At 35.8% G+C, this 20,131-nt stretch overlaps 1 protein-coding gene across 1 annotated transcript; it reads left to right on the forward strand.

Annotated features, from left to right (window-relative positions):
* Positions 1-1,604: 1,604 nt before the first annotated feature.
* On the forward strand, positions 1,605-17,069 carry UBLCP1 (ubiquitin like domain containing CTD phosphatase 1; the record flags this gene model as incomplete). Its single annotated transcript, XM_084242096.1, has 10 exons — positions 1,605-1,758; positions 2,529-2,620; positions 3,006-3,091; positions 3,172-3,287; positions 4,277-4,375; positions 6,820-6,857; positions 7,359-7,457; positions 10,041-10,157; positions 14,538-14,665; positions 17,042-17,069. 10 exons carry the CDS (start codon positions 1,605-1,607, stop codon positions 17,067-17,069), a joined length of 957 nt encoding a protein of 318 aa, XP_084098222.1.
* Positions 17,070-20,131: the final 3,062 nt, after the last annotated feature.

Consider the following 20,131-nt stretch of genomic DNA (forward strand, 5'->3'; position numbering starts at 1 on the left):
TTGCTTTAAATGTTTAGTAGGACAGGTTGTAAACAAATGAGATAAATATAGGTAAACTTATGTTGCTTTCTTCTACTATTGGACATGTTGAAGACACTCTTAAGTTTCCAAATTATTTTTGTATCCTGCTTCTAAAGTTATCTTTCTCGCTCTCGCTCTCTTTAGATTTATTTTATTTATTTATACATACAAGAACTGGGGTGTAGGCCAGAGGTTCCGGAGGGGTGTGTGTGAGAGAGCGGATTCACCAGAGACAGAGTGGGGAGCAGAACAGGCAGATCAACTGAAATGCACCACTGAGAGTAGCAGCGGATGAGACAGGAGAGGTCTACTGCACCTTGTGGGTTAGCTGCCTGGCCAGGGGTCAAACTCATGCCCCAGTGGCTGGCAATAGATTGATAGTGCTGAGACTTCAACCCCTGCGCCACCAGGGAGGCCCCTTTTTCTCTTTCTTAGGTTACTTTTTCCTCTTGGTCTTACCTTTTCATTTGATCTTAATACATGAAGAGTGCATTCAAGAGTTTCATCTATTAAGTCACAGCTTTTGGAATTAGCATTCCTTCAAAATTAGAAAATCCAGTTCTCTGACCTGGGGGGGAAGGAGCTGTGAACACAAGTAGAAAGCTTATGAGCAAAGAGACCTCCTTGCTACTACTGTTGGGAGTAGCCGCTGCTTTATAATCTTGCATATCTCTGTGCTTGATTTTCAGTGTCCTAACTCCTTTGTTGGTCCATTTCAGGAGACAGTTGTATAGGGTAGGAAAGGAGATTTAGTTGGAAGGCCAAGCTATGTGCCACAACAGATTACATAACCTCTCTAACTCCCATTTTCACTTGCAAAAGAGGGACAGGTCTTATCATACAGCCTTGTTAAACAAGATTATCTGCACAAAATGGTCCAATTTATTAAATATGGAACAAGTAATGGTCGTTTATCATTTATTTAGCCCAGTGTTTGGCACATATTCAGCTTTCGGATTAAAAAAATGTTATTAATCAATTCTTATTTAGTGCTTACTATGTGCCAGGAACATGTGACTTAGAAATATTAGTAAATTCAATCCTCATAAGATCCCTAATTAGTTGGAGTATTATCATCCTTATTTAAAGATGAGGAAACCTAGCCAGTAAGGTCCCAGTATTTTCCAAAGTTAAAATGCTAATAAGTGGAATGCTGGGATCTAAGCAGGTACTCTATGCTTCTCCAATGTTAATGACCGTGAGTGGCCCACTATGGAGGGATTTAGCTATAGCATTAATCCGATGAGACCAAGCCAGAGGAATAAGTAACTCATAGCAGCTTTTCAGTTGAACAGGGAGAATCTGCTAGAGTATTAAGAAGTAGTAACTTTAAGCCAAAAATTGGGAGGGTAGAGGAATTTTCACTTTCAGTTCTAATAGCTTGGCATTCTGGTAGCACTTTTGTAAGCAAAAAATCTGTTATTCTTCCATCAAGTTGTAAAATAGGATTCAGGCTATGTAGCTTATAAAACTTACAAGTTTGGATATATCTCCAGTATGTCTGTTTTAACTTATTTGTTTGTGTATGCCTTCCTCTCTAGGTATTTTTTCCCTGAAGGAAAGCTGCCTTATATGTTTCAAGGATGGCTCTGCCTATTATCGTAAAGTGGGGTGGGCAGGAATACTCAGTGACCACGCTTTCAGAAGATGACACTATACTGGATCTCAAACAGTTTCTCAAGACTCTTACGGGAGTGCTGCCTGAACGCCAGAAGTTGCTTGGACTCAAAGTGAAAGGTGAGTATCTCCCCACTTCAAATTTTTGCCATTTATAAATTTTTATACTTGCTATTACCTGTTTTTCTCTTTAGTAAGTCTTCACCCTTGGAGATTTCTTTGTAGGGAATTCCTAAAATTGCTTTATGGTGAAAGTTAGAATTTAAAGTCTGCTTAAAAATAACTACCACTATTAATTACTTTAGATTCCTCTGACAGTTGGTGTTTGCTTTAAACCTTTTGCATAGAAATCCCAGGTAAAATAGTGGCATTTATTTTCTGATAAATGCCTTCCAGCACAACCTTTCACCACAACTCTACTCCAATTACCTTTTCTTTTGCAAGTAATGATTTAAAAATGATAAGCAGTGTTCATATGAATCAACTTTAAAGATGATTTTCATGATGTTTGTGTTTGCTCTATCATTGAAGGGTGAGTTTTAAGTAGCAGGAAATCTTAAGTTTTTTCTTAGGCACTCTATTTCCAAGTCTTTTCCAGGAAATAGCTATCTTCATCTTGAATAACAGAATAAAACATAACTTTGTTTAGTTAGTTGAATAAAGATTTTCCTCTAAGATGGAATTGGGGGAAAAAACAAACCTTGTGTTAGTTGTTACTTTTTAGTGCAATTAGACATAACTAATTCAGCAGTAACACTTTGTTAATTTAAGGGAAAAAAAAACTGCTGTGGAATCTGTACCCAACCTTTTCATGTTAGGGTTTTGTATAATGGGATAGTGAAACAGCATCTGAACTTTAGTGAGAAAACAGTCATTTGCTTGTATTGTAGGCAAACCTGCAGAAAATGATGTTAAGCTTGGAGCTCTCAAACTGAAACCAAATACTAAAATCATGATGATGGGAACTCGTGAGGAGAGCTTGGTAAATGTTTATTTTTGTTACCATTTGTCCCTTTGAAGATATGATTTCTCTTTCATTGTTGTATCATAGATTTTATTATGGTATAGCTGTCACTTTAGCCATCAATGAAAATTAAAAGCTGTCTAGTGGATGTGGCATTAACTCAACAGAAAACAAATCCTGGAAAACTTGTTAGTATATAGTTAGCTGTAAGTAGAGCAGTAGTGCAAATCGTCACATTTAACACAGTCACCCAGTATAAAGAATTGTTAGATGTGGGACTTTTCCCACAGTGTGTGCTTGAAAGACTCGAGCTCAAGTTGTATCTCTCATTTAATATTTATGTTACGCATGTGTTTGCCAACTTCAAGACAAACCAGTAAAACAAAACTTTTTCATTTATTAGGAAGATGTCTTAGGTCCACCCCCTGACAATGATGATGTTGTCAACGACTTTGATATTGAAGATGAAGTGGTTGAAGTAGAAAACAGGTAAGTGCTTTTTACTGTCATAGGACATTGGTTGTAATGTGAGAAAAAGTGAATGTTTCATGATTTTATTTTTGTATTAGGGAAGAAAACCTATTGAAAATTTCTCGCAGAGTAAAAGAGTACAAAGTGGAAATTTTGAATCCTCCCAGGGAAGGGAAAAAGCTTTTGGTTCTAGATGTTGATTATACGTTATTTGGTAAGTCAGCTAAAATTGCACTTCATCTCTGTACCTGCAACTTTCCCCACCCCCTTTTGTTTGTTTATTCTTTCCTTGCAACTTAGGATTCACATGAATTATTTGAAAACTTTTCTTATTACAAAAGTAAATTGTTCATTGTAGACAATAAGAAGTCATCTGTCATCCTGAGACCCAAGATGATGACTCTTGATATGTAATATGTGTCTTCCAGGGTGTGTTTATATGTGTCCTTTTTGCTTTTACCTAATGGTACATTGGACATTCTCTCCATCATTAAATATTGTTATAGTTAAATATATGTGTTTTTTTATGAACTATTCTAGTTTATTATACATCATAATTCAACCAAGTCATTCTTTATTGATTGACATTTACATTTTTATGATGATTATTTTTGATATTTTATCCCAGGTTTTCTCTTTTAATAATGTTCAGGGCTGATTCTTGAATTTAAAATTTCTCATGTTGACAAAAAAATTTTTTTATTCCTTTCCCTGATGTCAAGAACTAAGTATTTTCAATAGATTATCAAGTGCTATTATTAGAATGAATTTCTTTACCTCTAATCCTAAGCTTTAAATACATGTGATGTTAATATATATTTATTTAAAATTTAATTACTAATTGGACCTGTTATTTTGGTGAAATGTGGCTATATCTGGAAGAATGGCTAAAAGTGAATATAACTGATCCTAGTTTGTTTCTCATAATCATAAAAATCTATGTTTAGAGATGAGATGAAAAATAAAATTAGGGTTTACTATATAAACCTGAATTCTGGGTATTCTTTGAAAACTGAGCAAAATTGATCATTTAAAATTGATCACAAGGATGTTAAATTTTGTGCTTTGAAAAACATCTCTGTCAGCAAAAGTTACTCAGTCTGAAGTAGTTTGTGTTTTTGTGGCATCCTACAAGTGTCATGGATACTACATCCTTAACTGAGATAATAAGCTGATTATCATATGTGACTGGTTTTCTTGTAGACCATAGGTCTTGTGCGGAGACTGGGGTAGAGTTAATGCGGCCATATCTTCATGAATTCCTGACTTCTGCCTATGAGGATTATGACATTGTTATTTGGTGTAAGCTATATTTTTGTTCAGATTTCTATGGAAATAGGTTATTCCTTATATATCTTACTTTAGAAAATATGACTTAAAATGACCTGTGTTTAAATATGATCAATTTTCATTTGTATTAGCAAATTCTGATGAAGCACGTTTGACTTCCTTGGATCACAATACAAATTTATATACATATTTGCCAAGTATCATTGAAATAGTTCCATTTGTAAGAGTAGATCATGGTGTCACGAACCCCATCTTGATTGGGAGTCTCTCACTGAGCTTTACTTAGACAACTCCTGCTTTCAATGTCGTTGCTCCCCTTTCTTTATAAAACTAGTTTCCAAATACTGGATAAAAATAAATATCACAATGATGTATAGTTCTTCAAAATAAAGAATATGAAGTTGTGCTTAGGAAAGCATTGTCATTCAAATTGTGGTCAGTGGGCCTTTCCAAGAACCTAAGTCTGTGGGAAGATAATGAATTTTGTCCAAAAAGTACATCTCACTGTCATGGAATATGCTGTTGAGTAGCAAGATTTTTTTTTTTTGGTAGCAAAATTTTCTTAAAAAGGAAAGTGGGCTACTGATTTCTTTCCACAAATATTTCTTTCTTTGTGTATATTCTTTCCACAAATATTTGAAGTTGCCTTTTAGAAAGTCATAAGCAGGAAAGAGCTATCCTGATTGAGATTTGGATAAAGTCGCATCAGTTACAGATGCTTTATTAGTTAAACTAGGATTTTAATGAGAAACCATGGAGTTGTTATTAGAGTCTGTAAATTTCCTCAGTACTTTTCCTTATAATCAGATTATCTCTGCTCATCAGTGTCAGTGTGAGTTCACAGGGCCTCCCTCATGGTACAGGGGTTAAAGTCTCAGTGGATATTAAGCTAGCGCCATCCACTGCAGCATGAGTTTGATCCCTGGCCAGGGAGCTGACCCACATGGTGCAGCAGACCTCTTCTGTCTCACCCGCTGCCCCCCTGTCTCGCCTGCTGCTCCCCTCAGCAATGTATTTCAGTATATCCACCTGTCCTGCTTCCTACTGTGTCTCTGATGAATCCTTTTACCCCCTGTACCTCTGGCCTACACATCGTTCTTGTATACATAAATAACTAAATCTTAAAAAAAAAAAAAAAAAAAAAAAAAACAAGTTCACAGCCATTAGATTAAATACATAATTTTCTAGTTTGTTAAGTTCCAGGGAAGAAAGCTTCCTGAGACACAAATTTTTGTTTAACAACTCTGACATTTAAGACGACATTTGAGAAAAAAAATTTCCTTTTAAATTTTGTTAATGTAGACTTAGAATTTAGAGAACTTTTAATAGTCATACATTTAAAATCATTTACTTTTTGTAAATTATGGAATTTTGTGATAGTGGCTTAAAAAAGGGCATTTCACTTGGGAAGAAAATAGACTAGTGTTTTAATTCTGGCTGTATCCTGTGTGATATTGGATAGGTCAGTATATAACAGTTCGTTAATAATTAGAAACCCGTTTTCTTAATTAACTGTGAATCTGTTTGGTTTTCATCTAGAAATTGTAGATCCCAAGTAGACACTGAATATAAAAAAATGTTTTTCCCAATCTCGTGACTATTATTGTAGATACATCTGTCTCTTCAATTTTAGTTTATCTAACCAATTGTGCATGTCTGATAATTCTTATGCTTCTCGTGCTTGTATTAAGATTTCTATATTGAGAACTCAGGTACCTCTTTTGCTATAAAACAGACACACTTTAAATGACTGAACTCCTTTTCCCTTTTTAAACATTTTACTTGATAATACCTATACGATTTAGTCCAGTAACCTGGGACCAGCAGAGCATATAAAACTGAGGATTGAATGTTAAGATTAGTGATTGGTGTCTGACAATGAGCAGATAGGTAGGTAACTTAGATATAGTCTTGTGAATTAAATTGTCTTAGATCTTATTAAAAGCTCTTAGATTTGGTGAGCACTAAGCTTGCTGAGCTGGTAAAATGCTAATTTTCATCACCTAGCTATTCTTCAACTTTAACTTTTTATACATACCATGAATCTGCTTAGATTGACACATACATCTGTGCATTATCTGGCAATTGGAACATAGGAGAAAATGAAGACCCAGGCACCCTAAATCTAAATTTGGAACTGATATGGAACAATGTCAGGCCTGTTTTTCAAGGGAATTTAGGGCTTGATATATGCATTTCCTAGGTTACAAGTTTTTTAGAGCATTGGTTACCTGCATGTTTTTTAGATAAAAGTTGTTTAAATTTTGTCTTGAAGACACACTAAAATGAGTTTATATTTATAAATAAATTACTATAGATATGCCAAGGATAATTATTGATGATGCATTTGAACTTTTAGTCTTGCTTAGAAAACCTAAGTAACTTATTATGCAGAGATTTTTAAAGTGAAATTCAAGTTTTTCATGTATATTGTATTATCATTCCTCATGTTTTAGCTGCAACAAATATGAAGTGGATTGAAGCTAAAATGAAAGTAAGTGTTAGAAAACAATCCATTTAAGAATGTTTTGACACTGTATTTCTCTTTTTAGAAGTTTAGAACTGAATTAATTTCTTTCTTATTGGAGGGTATTCACTAGATAATCAAACACCATTATCAGGAGCAGATGTTTACAGTCTGTTTAATTGTGGATTGGATTGATTGTCTTTTTCAAGTAAAAACTCTCCCTTCTTTTCCTTCCCATTTTATAATAATGCTTTCATTTCTTCCTTTTGCTCTGGTATATAATACTTAAAGGAGTGATGATTTTCTGAAATCGCAAAATGAGAAGTAATCTATTTCTGTTTATTATCCTTGGACTCCCATTTATTAACTGAGCTCAGTGAATTAAAATACTTCCTAGTCATTGAGCAGTATGTGGTGGCCAGTGGGGTAGAAAATTGGCATTATAGGAAATTGTAGTTGGAATATTCAGAAAGTCTGGAATTTTTTTTTACAATGTTATGTTTTAACCACATGAATATTTATTTATAGGAGCTGGGAGTGAGCACAAATGCAAATTACAAGATTACCTTCATGTTGGACAGTGCTGCTATGATAACAGTGCACACTCCGAGGAGAGGATTGATAGATGTAAGAAGTTATTTTGCTTTTATTTAAAGACTTGTTCTTTTTGTTTTGTAATTTTTGTCTTTTCATTGATAGAATAAATTACAGAAAAAAATTGGATATAGAGCTAAGCAGATAGTAAAATATCAATTGAATTTTGACATAGGAAGATATATTTAAGGACAGTAGATTCTAAGTTTAATCCTAAGATTAACGATCTTGAATAGAACTGTCCAGAAAGGTCATGGAAGATTTTCTCGTGATGATGGCAGCACAGTTCCTAATGGCAGAGTAGTTTACTAAATGTTACTAAGCAAGAGACTAGAAACAAACCAAAACATAGTCACCCTATCCTGCATGAAACGGATAAAACCGCACACCATGGTGTGTGCACTAGAAAAGAGCAATGAGAGCCGTCAGAGAAAGGGTTTGGGCTAAAGATTAGGGTCCTTAACTTTGTTTACTTGCCATATTAGTGAGTTCTGTCTGCATGGCACTGTGTCAGACACTGTTGGGAATAAAGAGATGAAAAAACATGGTCCATGTTGTATGGAAGCACTAAACTGGGGAGAACTTAGCATACTTGGAGAGTTTGGGGAGATAGTACTGAAATCATAGAAATGATAGAACTATTCAGTGCCCTGCGATTTGTCCAATAAAGGAAATACAGCATACCTTGGGAAAATATAATTTACTACCTACTAAAGTAGTACATTTTTAAAAATGTAAACACTATAGGGTTTGGGAAGTGTTAAACATGGCAGTGTTATACTCATGAAAAATGAGAAGAAAAAATAAATCTTCAGTATCCAGCTATAGAGAAGTGGATATAAAACTTTTTCTTCATTCATATAATGGAAGGATGCTAATCATTTAACCCTTTGCACTCCGCTGTCCCCTCTCAGGGGACATCGGAATTCTAGCATATCACTCAGATGTCCCCTCTCAGGGGACTTTGCAATTTATTAGTGATTACGGGGAATTGAGGTTATTTCAACACAACTTTTTGAGACATGCATGTTTCCCTGGAGTTTTATCTTGAAATGGCACAAGAAGTTAAATCAAAATATTGTAAAATGGTTCGGAGTGCAAAGGGTTAATAGAATAGGATATTTTTTCATGATAATATTTTTTTCTGATATATTAATAAAGTGAAAGAAGTATTTTAGAGATCAGTATTTGCAAACTTTAGAAAAGGTTCTTAACCTTCTGTGGTTCAGGGTTCCCCTTAACAAAAAATCTGTGAACTCTGTGAGGCTGTTGCCATTTACAAGAGCCTGGAGGTTAACCATCAGAATATCTAGTTATCCTTGGTACTGACTGAATTATAGGTAATTTAAATTTTTCCTCTCTGCTTTTCTGTGTTTTCATATTTTTCCTTTAGTCAGCATTATTCTCTAATAAATAACAGCAAAATGACCCCACTTTCTTTGTTTTTAAACATCCTTTTTTATATTTTCATAATAAAGGATTTCTCTCTTCAGGTGTGGATGACCTCACTTTTAAGAGGCTGTAGGATTTCTAGTGTAGGGTGTCATAAAACTCTAGACATATATCTCTAAGTATTTGGGGACTTTGTTTAGTACTAAATAAGTAGTAAAAACAAATTCAGGCAAATAGAATTACTTGAAATAATAAAATTAAAATATTTCAGTAATTTTCTTTGCCATAGCTGGAACACTAACAAGGAAAAAAAGGCCTTCTACCTACTAAAATAAACAAAAAAGCAATTTATAACAGTAGCCTTTGTCACCACTTACTACAATTCAGTGTCATATAATTATTATTACCATGTACTTTCATATTAAGATTAATGAGACTCCTACCTTAAATAACCTACTTTTTCTTCCAAAAGTTAATTTATTTGGAAAAATTTTATGAATGTGCAAAATACAGTTTACATGATTCAAAAATAAAAATGAAGTGTATAATGAAAAATCTTCCTCCCATTCAGGCCCTCCAGGTCCTTATTTTTCCTACAGGCTATCACTGTTGTTTCTTGTGTGATCTTACAGATTTTATGCAAGTGTCCACAGATTTGAATTCCTATGGGATTATCTTTTTTTGATGGGCATTTTAATAACTCAAATAAAAGCAAGAATTTACAAATCATTGTGCTTTTGAAGTTAAACAGAAAAATGACCTAGAAGTCAGTGGACCTGTCACTGAATTAAAGACAAAAATCAGTTTTTCCTCTACAAAATATTTAAACTCTGTACCAAAAACCAGGTATATGGTCACTAAGATTGTCTGGTTTTAAAAACAGACCCATAAGCCCCTCGAAGCTTTGAGGAGCATGTGTCAGCCCAGGAAGTCATGTGACTGTCAACAGACATCTGGCGACTACTTTAGATTCTTGATTTCCATGTGAAAATATAAAGACTTATTAAGGATTTAGTTTGGTTAGACATAGCTCAGTTAACAATGCGAGATGCATTGAATTTCAATTCATTTCAGCTTGGGTGGGTTCACCCAGGCAGGCATTGCTCCTCATAGGAGCAGAGGAACACCTTGGCGTAGTTCTGCAGGGTATTTTGTAGTAGCTCTGCCTTTAGCAAAGGATGAATATTGATAAAATTTGAGTTAAATCTAAACTTTCATTCTAAGGTAAAGCCTCTTGGTGTTATATGGGGAAAGTTTTCGGAGTTTTACAGCAAAAAAAACACCATTATGTTTGATGACATAGGAAGAAATTTTCTAATGAATCCACAGAATGGACTAAAGGTAAGACATAGTTTTACTTGATATATGCTTGAATATGAAGTAGAACTGTAAGCATTGTGGAATTTCATAAAATTTTGGAAGCAGTGTATTTTTGTGGTCACTGGCAAGAAAAGGTTAAGTATTTAGAAAAATTAATATAAATTGAACATGCTTTGTTATACATTGAACGTACTCTGTTATGCATTGATAACCTCTTTGCTTAGCCAGCTCATCCAGAGGTTTTATTTCAATCAGCTCTGTGGAGTAACATGGGCTTGCTCATACTGTTTTGTAGTATCAAGAGTGAAAGCATCAGAGACATAATAGGGATACAAATCATGATTCTGATATTTTCATTAGCTGGAGAACCAGCAGCAAGGCACTCGTTTTTTCCTTCTGAAACTAAAACTAATTTTTGAAAATTCGTACAAGGTAAGTGGAGATCTTAGAATTATAAAATGTCACAGCTAGAAGAAACCTCAGGCATCTGGTCTCCTCTCATAATTTTATAGAAACAATTCTGAGGGCTGGAAAGTTTATGACTTGCCCCAAAGCATGTATGTAAATGGTTAATGACAGAAAATATGTTAGAATCGAAGAGACTTGGTTTCTGAGCCAATGATGATCTTAGCATGAGGTCTCATGCAATCTTCATAGGTATGCTAGTTACATTTAATCATGGTGGTGGTGGAAAATATGTAAGAGAGAAACTTGAAACAAAATTTCAGGTGCCTGTGATTGTGTTTGTGTTGGTACAACGTGAAAATGGAAAGACAGCACAGTACCATGTTAGTAATGCTAATGGAGACTTCATCTTAAAGGGAAATGCTGATCCTGAGATAGTCAGCCCTGACCATTTCTACCAGCTGGATTCCTGGTAACTTGAAAAGATAAGAGAGAAAAACTTGAAAGAACGTTCATTTTTGAAACTTTCCTTCCAGACTATTGATGTGGTCATTAGTGGACAGTAGCAATAATTTTGGACAAAATGCCAATTTAGGCAGTCAGCGGCCACAAATGCAAGAGTTGCTTGTTGAGAACCGGAGGTCAGTGGGTTCTTATGCCACCTGTTAAAATTGTTTCTTTTTGATACTTTGGGAGAAATGCTTTTCTTGTGTAGGGTTTGCCAGTCATATGGTAAAGGGTTCTTCAGTCCGAGGAAAGACTGTTGATTTAAACTTGCTTCTCTATGAGACTAATGGTTGTTTCCTGCACTGGCAAGGGGGTGAGATCATGATATGTAAGGAATGATTTTAGAAGAGAGTTTTTCCTAGAAAACATGCTCTCATCAGTGTCATGTTTTCCCAGCTCACCATTGGGCCCTACTATCTCTGCATGCAGAGAGGCAATATTATAAATTTCTAGTTCTTCATGTTACTTTAGAGCTGGATTTTTTTTTTTAACTTGCATACTCAGTAGAATCATGGAAGGAATTCCTAAAAATACATTTGGCCCCACCCCCCAAAAATCTAATTCAGGAGAGGTATTTTTAAGCATTCCAAGGTAATCAGCTTCATGTCTCCTTTTGAAAGCCTCTTTTAAGAAGGTAGTTATTAATTATGTGCCCACACTGACATAGAGGTGATTTTGAAGTTGAGAAATGTTCTTAAATATTATGTCTTTATCATCGGGCCTTCAGAATGCTCTTGGTAGAAATCTCAAAAAAAGATTTCACAGAGATTTTAAAGATAAGCCTGCTTATTTTTAATAATTAATATCTAATATAAACTTGCTAATCTTAAGGTGTGAAATATAATATGAAAGGCTTTGTGAATTCTGATAATAGTACCAAAACTAAATTTGACTTTGGGTCATGGATAAGCCACTTGATACTATGAAAACCTCATTTTTAGGGGCCTCCCTGGTGGTGCAGGGGTTAAAGTCTCAGCAATATCAAGCTATCTACAGCCACTGCAGCATGAGTTCAATCCCCTGCCAGAGAGCTAACCCACATGGCACAGTACCTCTCCTGTCTCACCTGCTGCTCCCCTCAGCAGTGTATTTCAGTTAGAATTGCCTGTTCCGCTCCCCACTCTGTCTCTGGTGAACCCTCTCACCCCCCACACCTATGCCTACATCCCAGTTCTTATATGCATAAATAAAAATAAATCTTTTTTTAAAAACCCTCATTTTTATTATCTATACACAGAAATGTTATAAGAGATTGCAGATAATGTAAAGAATTTTAAGTTCCTAAAATTGTTTCTTTGATATTAGACTGCAGTCATATGATGCTCTGTAGCATTTATGATGCTTGCCCTGCTAGTGGGCACTTATGTCCTTTTTTTTTAAAGATTTATTTATTTAGGCATACAAGAACTGGGGTAGCTGGGGTGTAGGCCAGATGTGCGGGGCGTGAGAGGATTTACCACAGAGTGGGGAACAGAACAGGCAAGTTGACTGAAATGTACTACTGAGGGGAGCAGCGGATGAGAAAGGAGAGGTCTGCTGTGTCTTGTGGCTCAGCTCCCTGGCTGGGTATCGAACTTGGCCTGCAGTGGCTGCCTTGCCCCATCAGGGAGGCCTGCCCACTTATGTCCTTTTTGATAGGCGGAATAAGCAGGACTGTCCTAGAATAACAGATTTGTTCCCACTTAGTATGTTTTAACTTTTAGATTCAGAATCAGTGGAGTGTTTTAGTTTTGTTATTTAATAATAACTGTTAAACAGCACCTCCGGCACCACCTATTTGGCAGTGGGAGGGCCCAGAAGTGCTTGCATCAGTGCACACTCCTTTGATAGCTCTTACCAGTGTCCTTACCCTGCATGGGAGCCCAGCTGACCCAAAGCTGTGCATGTCCCTGATACCAGCCTGTTCTGATGTGAGCAGAACATCCCGGAAATATCTCTTCTGTCCATTTCAAGCTGGTGGTATATTTCTCAATGACAGAGAGTGTTTTAAAAAAATAATTAAACCCTCTCTTGATCTTTGTAGATATGGTCTGAATTCTTTTGGACTCACTGTTCTTCTCAGCAGGTGATGATTAAATGTCATCCATTTTTCAGTGCTATATGTAAAATTAATAACTAACTACAAGTTTTTATTTTCTCCAAATCACTATTAGTACTTTACTAAGTGTAATTTATTTTCTTCTTACAAATGTGTTTATAGAAGTTTGTATGATTTTTTTAAAATGTTTTATAATGGAAAAATCCATATGAAAAGAGAACCACATAGAATTGCATAATGAACCCTTATGTATGCATCATCTGGTTTAAATGACTTATTAATTGATTGATGATTATATTTGCTTTATACTCTAGCTACTTCCCTGTAGTATTTTGAAGCAAATTCCAGACGTTTCATCTAAAACTCACTAGTACATTTCAAAAGGCTATTTTGAGTTGTATAGAGATATTTGAGCTGATGTTTTTAAGAAAACAAAACTCTATTGGACTGTAACATGAAGAAAAGTACTTCAAAACATGGTTTAATCAATTATTATAAAACAACATGTATAACTACCACCAATGTTAAGAGATAATATATCCCTTAATAATTGCAATTTTCCACTCTGCCTCACTATCCTTCCATGTAAGTGAATGCTTTTTATCATAAAATATATTAACTTTAAAAGTTTAGAAAACATGATTATTCTCTTTATGGAAAACTTTGTAGAATTAAATATATTTTATGGAAATGTTACATAGGCTTATGATAACATGTAGGAGAAAATAGTTTATATAAATTTATAAAGATCTCAGCTATATGAAAATCTCAGAAAAATTTGGAAATGAAAATCATCAATGTTCAAATTTATCTCACTCCCCTGTTAGACAAAGGTTTCATTTAGATAAGCTTTTCATGAATGAATTAATATGAAAGAAATTAATTAGCAAAAGTACCTGGAATAATAGAAGGAGGGAAAGTCTAAGAAATTTTGCAAAGTAGAGTAGTGCAGGGAGAAAGCTGGTGTTGTGAGGATCACACTGGACTAGAATTCAGGTAAGCAGTGGGAACGCTCTCAACTTGTACACCATGACAGTCTGTTAAACTAAGATCATGTAGGGCCTCCCTGGTGGGTGGCATAGCAGGTTGAGCACTGCTCTGTGAAGCTGTCTACAGCCTCTGCAGCATGGGTTTGATTTCTGGCGAGCCAGGGAGAAACCCACATGGCATGGCAGACCTCTCCTGTCTTGCCCGCTGCTTCCCTCAGCAGTGTCTTTGGTACATCTGCCTGTTCTGTTCCCTGCTCTGTCTGGTGAATTCTCTCACCCTCCCGTGCATCTGACCTGTACCCCTGTTCTTGTATAAATAAATAAATCTTTAAAAAAAAAAACAACAAAAAAACGAAGATCATGTACTTGGTAACATTTTAAGCTCATCAACTCTAGTGTAAATGGTACACTACAGTGTAGATTTTCCTTATTGAGTGTTAAATTATGTTTGTTTCCTAATAGATAAGGCCTTTTATGAAAGCGCACCTAAATCGAGATAAAGACAAAGAACTCTTAAAACTAACTCAGTACCTCAAGGAAATAGCAAAATTAGATGATTTTTTGGACCTAAATCACAAGTATTGGGAGAGGTAAGTGCTCATTGCTCGTTCATGTCCTCTTTACACTAATGAAGGGAAGAAATATTTGGTGACTCCATATCTATATAACTCTTAATTTTTACTTACATGGGTGAATTCTAAAAATATGTTCTAGTTCAGGAACATCTCCAAAAATATTTTTCCCTTTTGTCTTAACCTTCGGCTTACTCATAAACCCACATCTCTGAAGCTCTTTAAACCTTCTGCTAGAAAGGACTTGAGAGATGGGTACATGCTTGCTTGTGACACCGTGACACTATCTGTAACTTATTTTGTGACCTTAGATAGGTCAGTCTTTTATGAAACATGTGGGAATGTAATCCTTCTTCTCTTATTATAAAATAATGCTGGGATAAAATACACTAAAACGTTTTCTGAATAATGTTAACAATTACAAGCAACTTGTGTATGTAGTAGAAAGATTAGAAAACTATTCTACTAGAAAAGCAATTACTCATGATTTTCCTTTTCAAAGGTACGATCTTGGTGTACAATCTTGCAATCTTTTTTCTAAGCACAAATGTATACACAAACTATGGTTAGGCAGCATGCAAATGAGATTTTTTTAAAGATTTATTTATGCATACAAGAACTGGGGTACAGGCCAGAGGTGCAGGGGGTAAGAGGATTCACCTGAGACAGCAGGGAACAGAACAGGCAGACTGACTGAAATACACTGCTGAAGGGAGCAGTGGGAGAGGCAGGAGAGGTCTGCCGTGCCACATGGGTAGCTCCCTGGCCGGCCGGGGATTGAACTCGTGCTGCAGAGGCTGCGGATAGCTTCACAGTGCTGTGCTTAACCCCTTGTGCTGCCAGGTAGGCCCCACAAGTGATATTTTGAGGCAGAGATACATCTCTGTAAAAGTCGACAGGATTATTAGCTACTGCAAGTAATCTTTTGGATTAGAGTTTTAAAGAGCTGATTCCATTGATATAGCAAGAAAAGGAACTTCATGTAGTAGTAACACTTTGACTTTTCAAATTTCATATTTTGCTTTGCAGCTTCTTATTAGAGTCCCATAAACCTGTTAAAAAGGTAAGGCAGACACTTTGGTCCCTTTCTCCCAATTGTAGATGATGTAACTAAGTCAGAGAGATAATAAAGGCCATGCTGCCTCCTAGTTACAGGGTACACCATCCAAACTTGCCCTGGTCTTGTGTTTTTAAGAACTCTTTCTCCATCTCCACTCCACTGAGTATAGTAACTCATAAATGTGAGAAATAGAGATATAAAAAAATCTGATTTAGTGGTAGACTGCTAAATAACATGAAGAAAAATTCTTTGTTTAGTAAATTAATATCTTTACAGTCCCGATCAGAGCCTGTCAGCATTTTTGTCCCGCTGTCTTCATGCAAGAAAAATAGGATGTCTGGATGGAGTTTGAGTTATATTTAGAAATGATGGGCCTCCCTGGTGGCTCATGGGGTTAAGACGCAACCTATGAAGCTGTCTGCAGCCACTGCAGCATGAATTCGATCCCCGGCCAGGGAGCTACCCACATGGCGCAGCAGACTTCTCTCCTATTTCGCCCCCTGATCCCCTCAGCGGTGTATTTCACTCAGTCCGCCTATTCTGCTCCCCACTCTGTCTCTGGTGAATCTTCTCACCCGCCCCCCACCTCTGGCCTATACCCCAGTTCTTGTATGCATACATAAATAAATCTTTAAAAAAATAGAAATGACAATAATAATTTATATATGCACTTTTACATTTGGAAGTAAGGCAGTTTGGTGGTTCAAGTACAGTCTGAGAGCCTTGTATCTGAGCCCTAGTGCTTTCCAGCAGCGTGAACTTGGGGATATTGCTTTACTACTCTGTCCTGAAAAGTAGGAATACATTCTAATAGAAGACTTTTCATAGAACTGTTGTAGGGACTAAATGAGTTAACATATGTGTGTAGAACAGTGCTTAGAAGGAAAATAACCAATAGATGTTAGGGATTGTTGACAGTTATTACTCATCTTGGAACTTTTTGCTATTAAACTGCTTTCCTGGGCCTCCCCTGGTGGCGTCGGCAGTTGAGCGCAGCGCTGTGAAGCTGTCCACAGCCTCTGCAGCTCCAGTTCTATCCTGGCTGGCCGGTGAGGGTCCCACATGGTGCGGCAAACCTCTCCTGTCTCGCCCACTGCTCCCCTCAGCAGTGTATTTCATCAGTCTGCCTGTTCTGCTCCCTGCTCTGTATCTGGTGAATCCTCTCACCCTCCTGCGCATCTGGCTTGGACCCCGGTTCTTGTATAAATAAATAAATAAATCTCAAAAAAAAAAAAATTAAACTGCTTTCCTTTGGGAGAAAAGTTAGAATGTTACTGTTGTTACTGTGATTTTAGCATGATACAACTTAGACATCTTTGTTTTATTTTTTGCAGGTATCTTTCAAAGAAGCAAGGACAATAGGTACAGATTATTCTGGCAGTTATTGAAGATACTTGAGATCCAGGAACTCTTGCTTTTATGCTAGAAATCATTATGATAGTGCTGGACACTGAAGCATACACCAGACTGCTTATACTTGGTCTTCCAGTATTTTGTAAATTTAATTTTATATTTTTTGAAGATCATAGCAATATGCTAAAAAAAAATAAAAATCCTTTTCTCCCCTATATGAATATACTGTTACTCTTGAAAAATATTTTCTCCAGCATTGATTACTGAGCTTCCTCCCACACACACACACCAGTGAACAAAAGTGTATACTCAACAGTGTCATTTTGTGACTTTGGAAACAAGTTATATTGGTGTTTTTGTCTTGGTATGTTGTTTCTGACTAAATGTAAGACCAGACCCATTTTGAAACCACCATGTTTCCCTTAAAACCAAAAAGAAAAAAAAGTTTGTGAGTAAGGAGGCTAGTTGGTTGTGTATAAAACCACCGAGAATTTTTTCCTTTGTCATAGACACAGTTTCTCTTCATACTCCGCTATTTACGCCTCTGATTTCTGAGCTGTCTGTTTGGTCTGTGTGTGTCAGTGTTCATTGAGTCAAACTGGAAAATGTCAGCTGTGATACAGTTATGTCATACTATGAGAAATAGAAACCACGAGACTGAAGAATGAAACTAAGGAACACCAGTGTGTCTTGTTTTGGGGTGACTCAGTAGAAGCACTTCTGCTAAACTATTGTCTTAAAGGCAATACATTAAAAAATGGGCGTGTCACTGATTCAGCCCTAAAAAGCATGAACATAAAGGTTCTTTTCTGTTACAGCTACATCTCGTCTCAGTGTAGACACTATGTTTCAGTGAAAATATCTAGCCATAGGATTAAAAAAAACTTACTTGCAACGCTTAAGCCTGCAGATACATAATGAACTCACAGTTCTGCATTGATGGTATTGATTTATACAGTTATTGTATTTGAAAGGAACCTGATCCTTTCAAATAAATATGGTGTATATTGTTCTTACGGGACTATGTCAGTGGTGTAAATAAATACCTTTTCTTAAAACATTGGTTATCTGCTCTTTATGATCCTAAATATTTTGCCTCTGTTGAATCACAAAACAAACATTAGGTTCAGGTAAAGGGCTTCTTGAAAAAAATTTAAATGTGTTTGGTTTTAAAAGTGTGTCTATCACTATTCATGCACTCAGAATTGGTTTCAGCCATGAATTAGATAACTTAATTGTAATTTTCAGGAAGATTAACTTTTTTGTGACAGATAAGGATATACAGTGAAGAAGAGTTTGAGAGCCTTTAAGATGCTTCAGTTAAAATGCATTTCTTAATTATGAGGCCAGATGTAAATTTTGAAAGATGGAATAAAATATAGTATTCATTTCACTAGCACACTTCCCACTGTAAAAGGTGATTTTTTATTCCATTGTTGGTGTAGAAAGAACTTAATCTTTTAAAGAAAAGGTAACACTTAAAACTATTATCTAACTACTTCAAAAAAGAACAGACATTTTCTAAATCAATATACCTGAAATACAAGCATCAGGAAGCAAAGTAGGAGTTTTGAAAAGCATTTTCAGCCATTAGGTGGTGCCCAAACCAAAGTTTACTAGCCAGTATGCTAAATTAGACAGTTTGGGGAGTGCATTATCATTGTCAGCTTATTAAGGTCCCATGTGCTTGTGTGATTAATACCTTCATAGACTATGGGAGTTTTTAGTTTGTCTTCTGCAGCTCATGATTTATTGAGCCGATATATCTGTCTAATTATCTATATATGTGGCCCCCACAGCAGAGCCAGAAGATGACTTAACTTTGATGCATATTCTGCTGAAAACAAGTTATTTTTATGATATATGTTTCACACTTTCAAACAATTAGTACTTCATATATTAAAAATCTGGAGAACATCATTAAATCTTTGATTTAGAGGGCAGTTTAAGATCCAGTAGCCCCTCAGGTCCTTCATGAAAATCAGCTATTGGAGTAATGAGACCTATGAGAGTCATTCAGTTTCAAAGGCAAAGAATAGATAAACAGGTCGTTACAGGAAGCAGCTGGAACATGTTCTGTTGCAGAGTGAAGTGGCTGACTTGTGGGGAGAGGAGATGGAGCATGTAGGAATAGGGATAGGAAAAAAGGGTATGCAAAAAAAAAATACTGATAAATTAGGCTTTCTCTTTAATGCCAGTTGGTTGCCAAGAGCAATAAAATGTGAATAGTGAATAAACTGGTGGAAGGCTTTTCTCATCCCAAGTTATTGACAGCATTCTCTCCAGGAGTAAATTGTTAACATTTCCCCTAAAGTATACATCACAATTCATTAAATCTTATGTCTCTAAAGATTAGGTGCTTAGATATTTATGTAAGGATATCCTAGTTTTTGGAGAAACCATTGGTCTTGGTGGATATGCTAGGTATTTAGAGCTTAAAAGAGAAATCCTTGGCCATTAGTTTAACAGATTTCTCAAAGACTTTTGAGAATTCAAGGTATTATAAGATCTGGAACAGAAATTAACATCAGGCATCCGGTGGGCCTAGAAAAGGGTATCAGTTTTAATGTCAGTGAGGTTCCACATAGAATATAAGCTGTAAAAGTCTACATTTATAATTATTAAGACCGCCTTGGAAGCAAACACTTCCTAATTCCTAATGTGAAAATATTTCCTGATACAGTAAAGGGTTTGTTATTAAAACAATTCCTTCTGAAAAGTTTTAAAAGTTGCACCTACGATTGATAAGACCATTTATAAACAGTGGAAACACATTCCTTAAAAATACCAAAAACAAAGATTGCATAAGTATTTGTGATATTTTCATGAGTCAACAGGGCTACAATGAACACAGGTTAGTGATAGGTAATTTGTGATACTACTAGCCAAACTGATGACTTGTCAAGAATATGCAGATTACTAAAATGTAAACAATTTTTGATTGAATACAAGTCCCTCTTTATCCTATTTCCAGTTCTTAGTTCTCTGGAGCACCTTTGACAACATATCACTTCTTATTACGTAATCTATAAGAACAGCTATGGTTTCCCAAATGAGACCTGTAGAAGGGT

Source organism: Talpa europaea (assembly GCF_964194135.1).
Source record: "Talpa europaea genome assembly, chromosome: 9".
Taxonomy (NCBI): domain Eukaryota; kingdom Metazoa; phylum Chordata; class Mammalia; order Eulipotyphla; family Talpidae; genus Talpa; species Talpa europaea.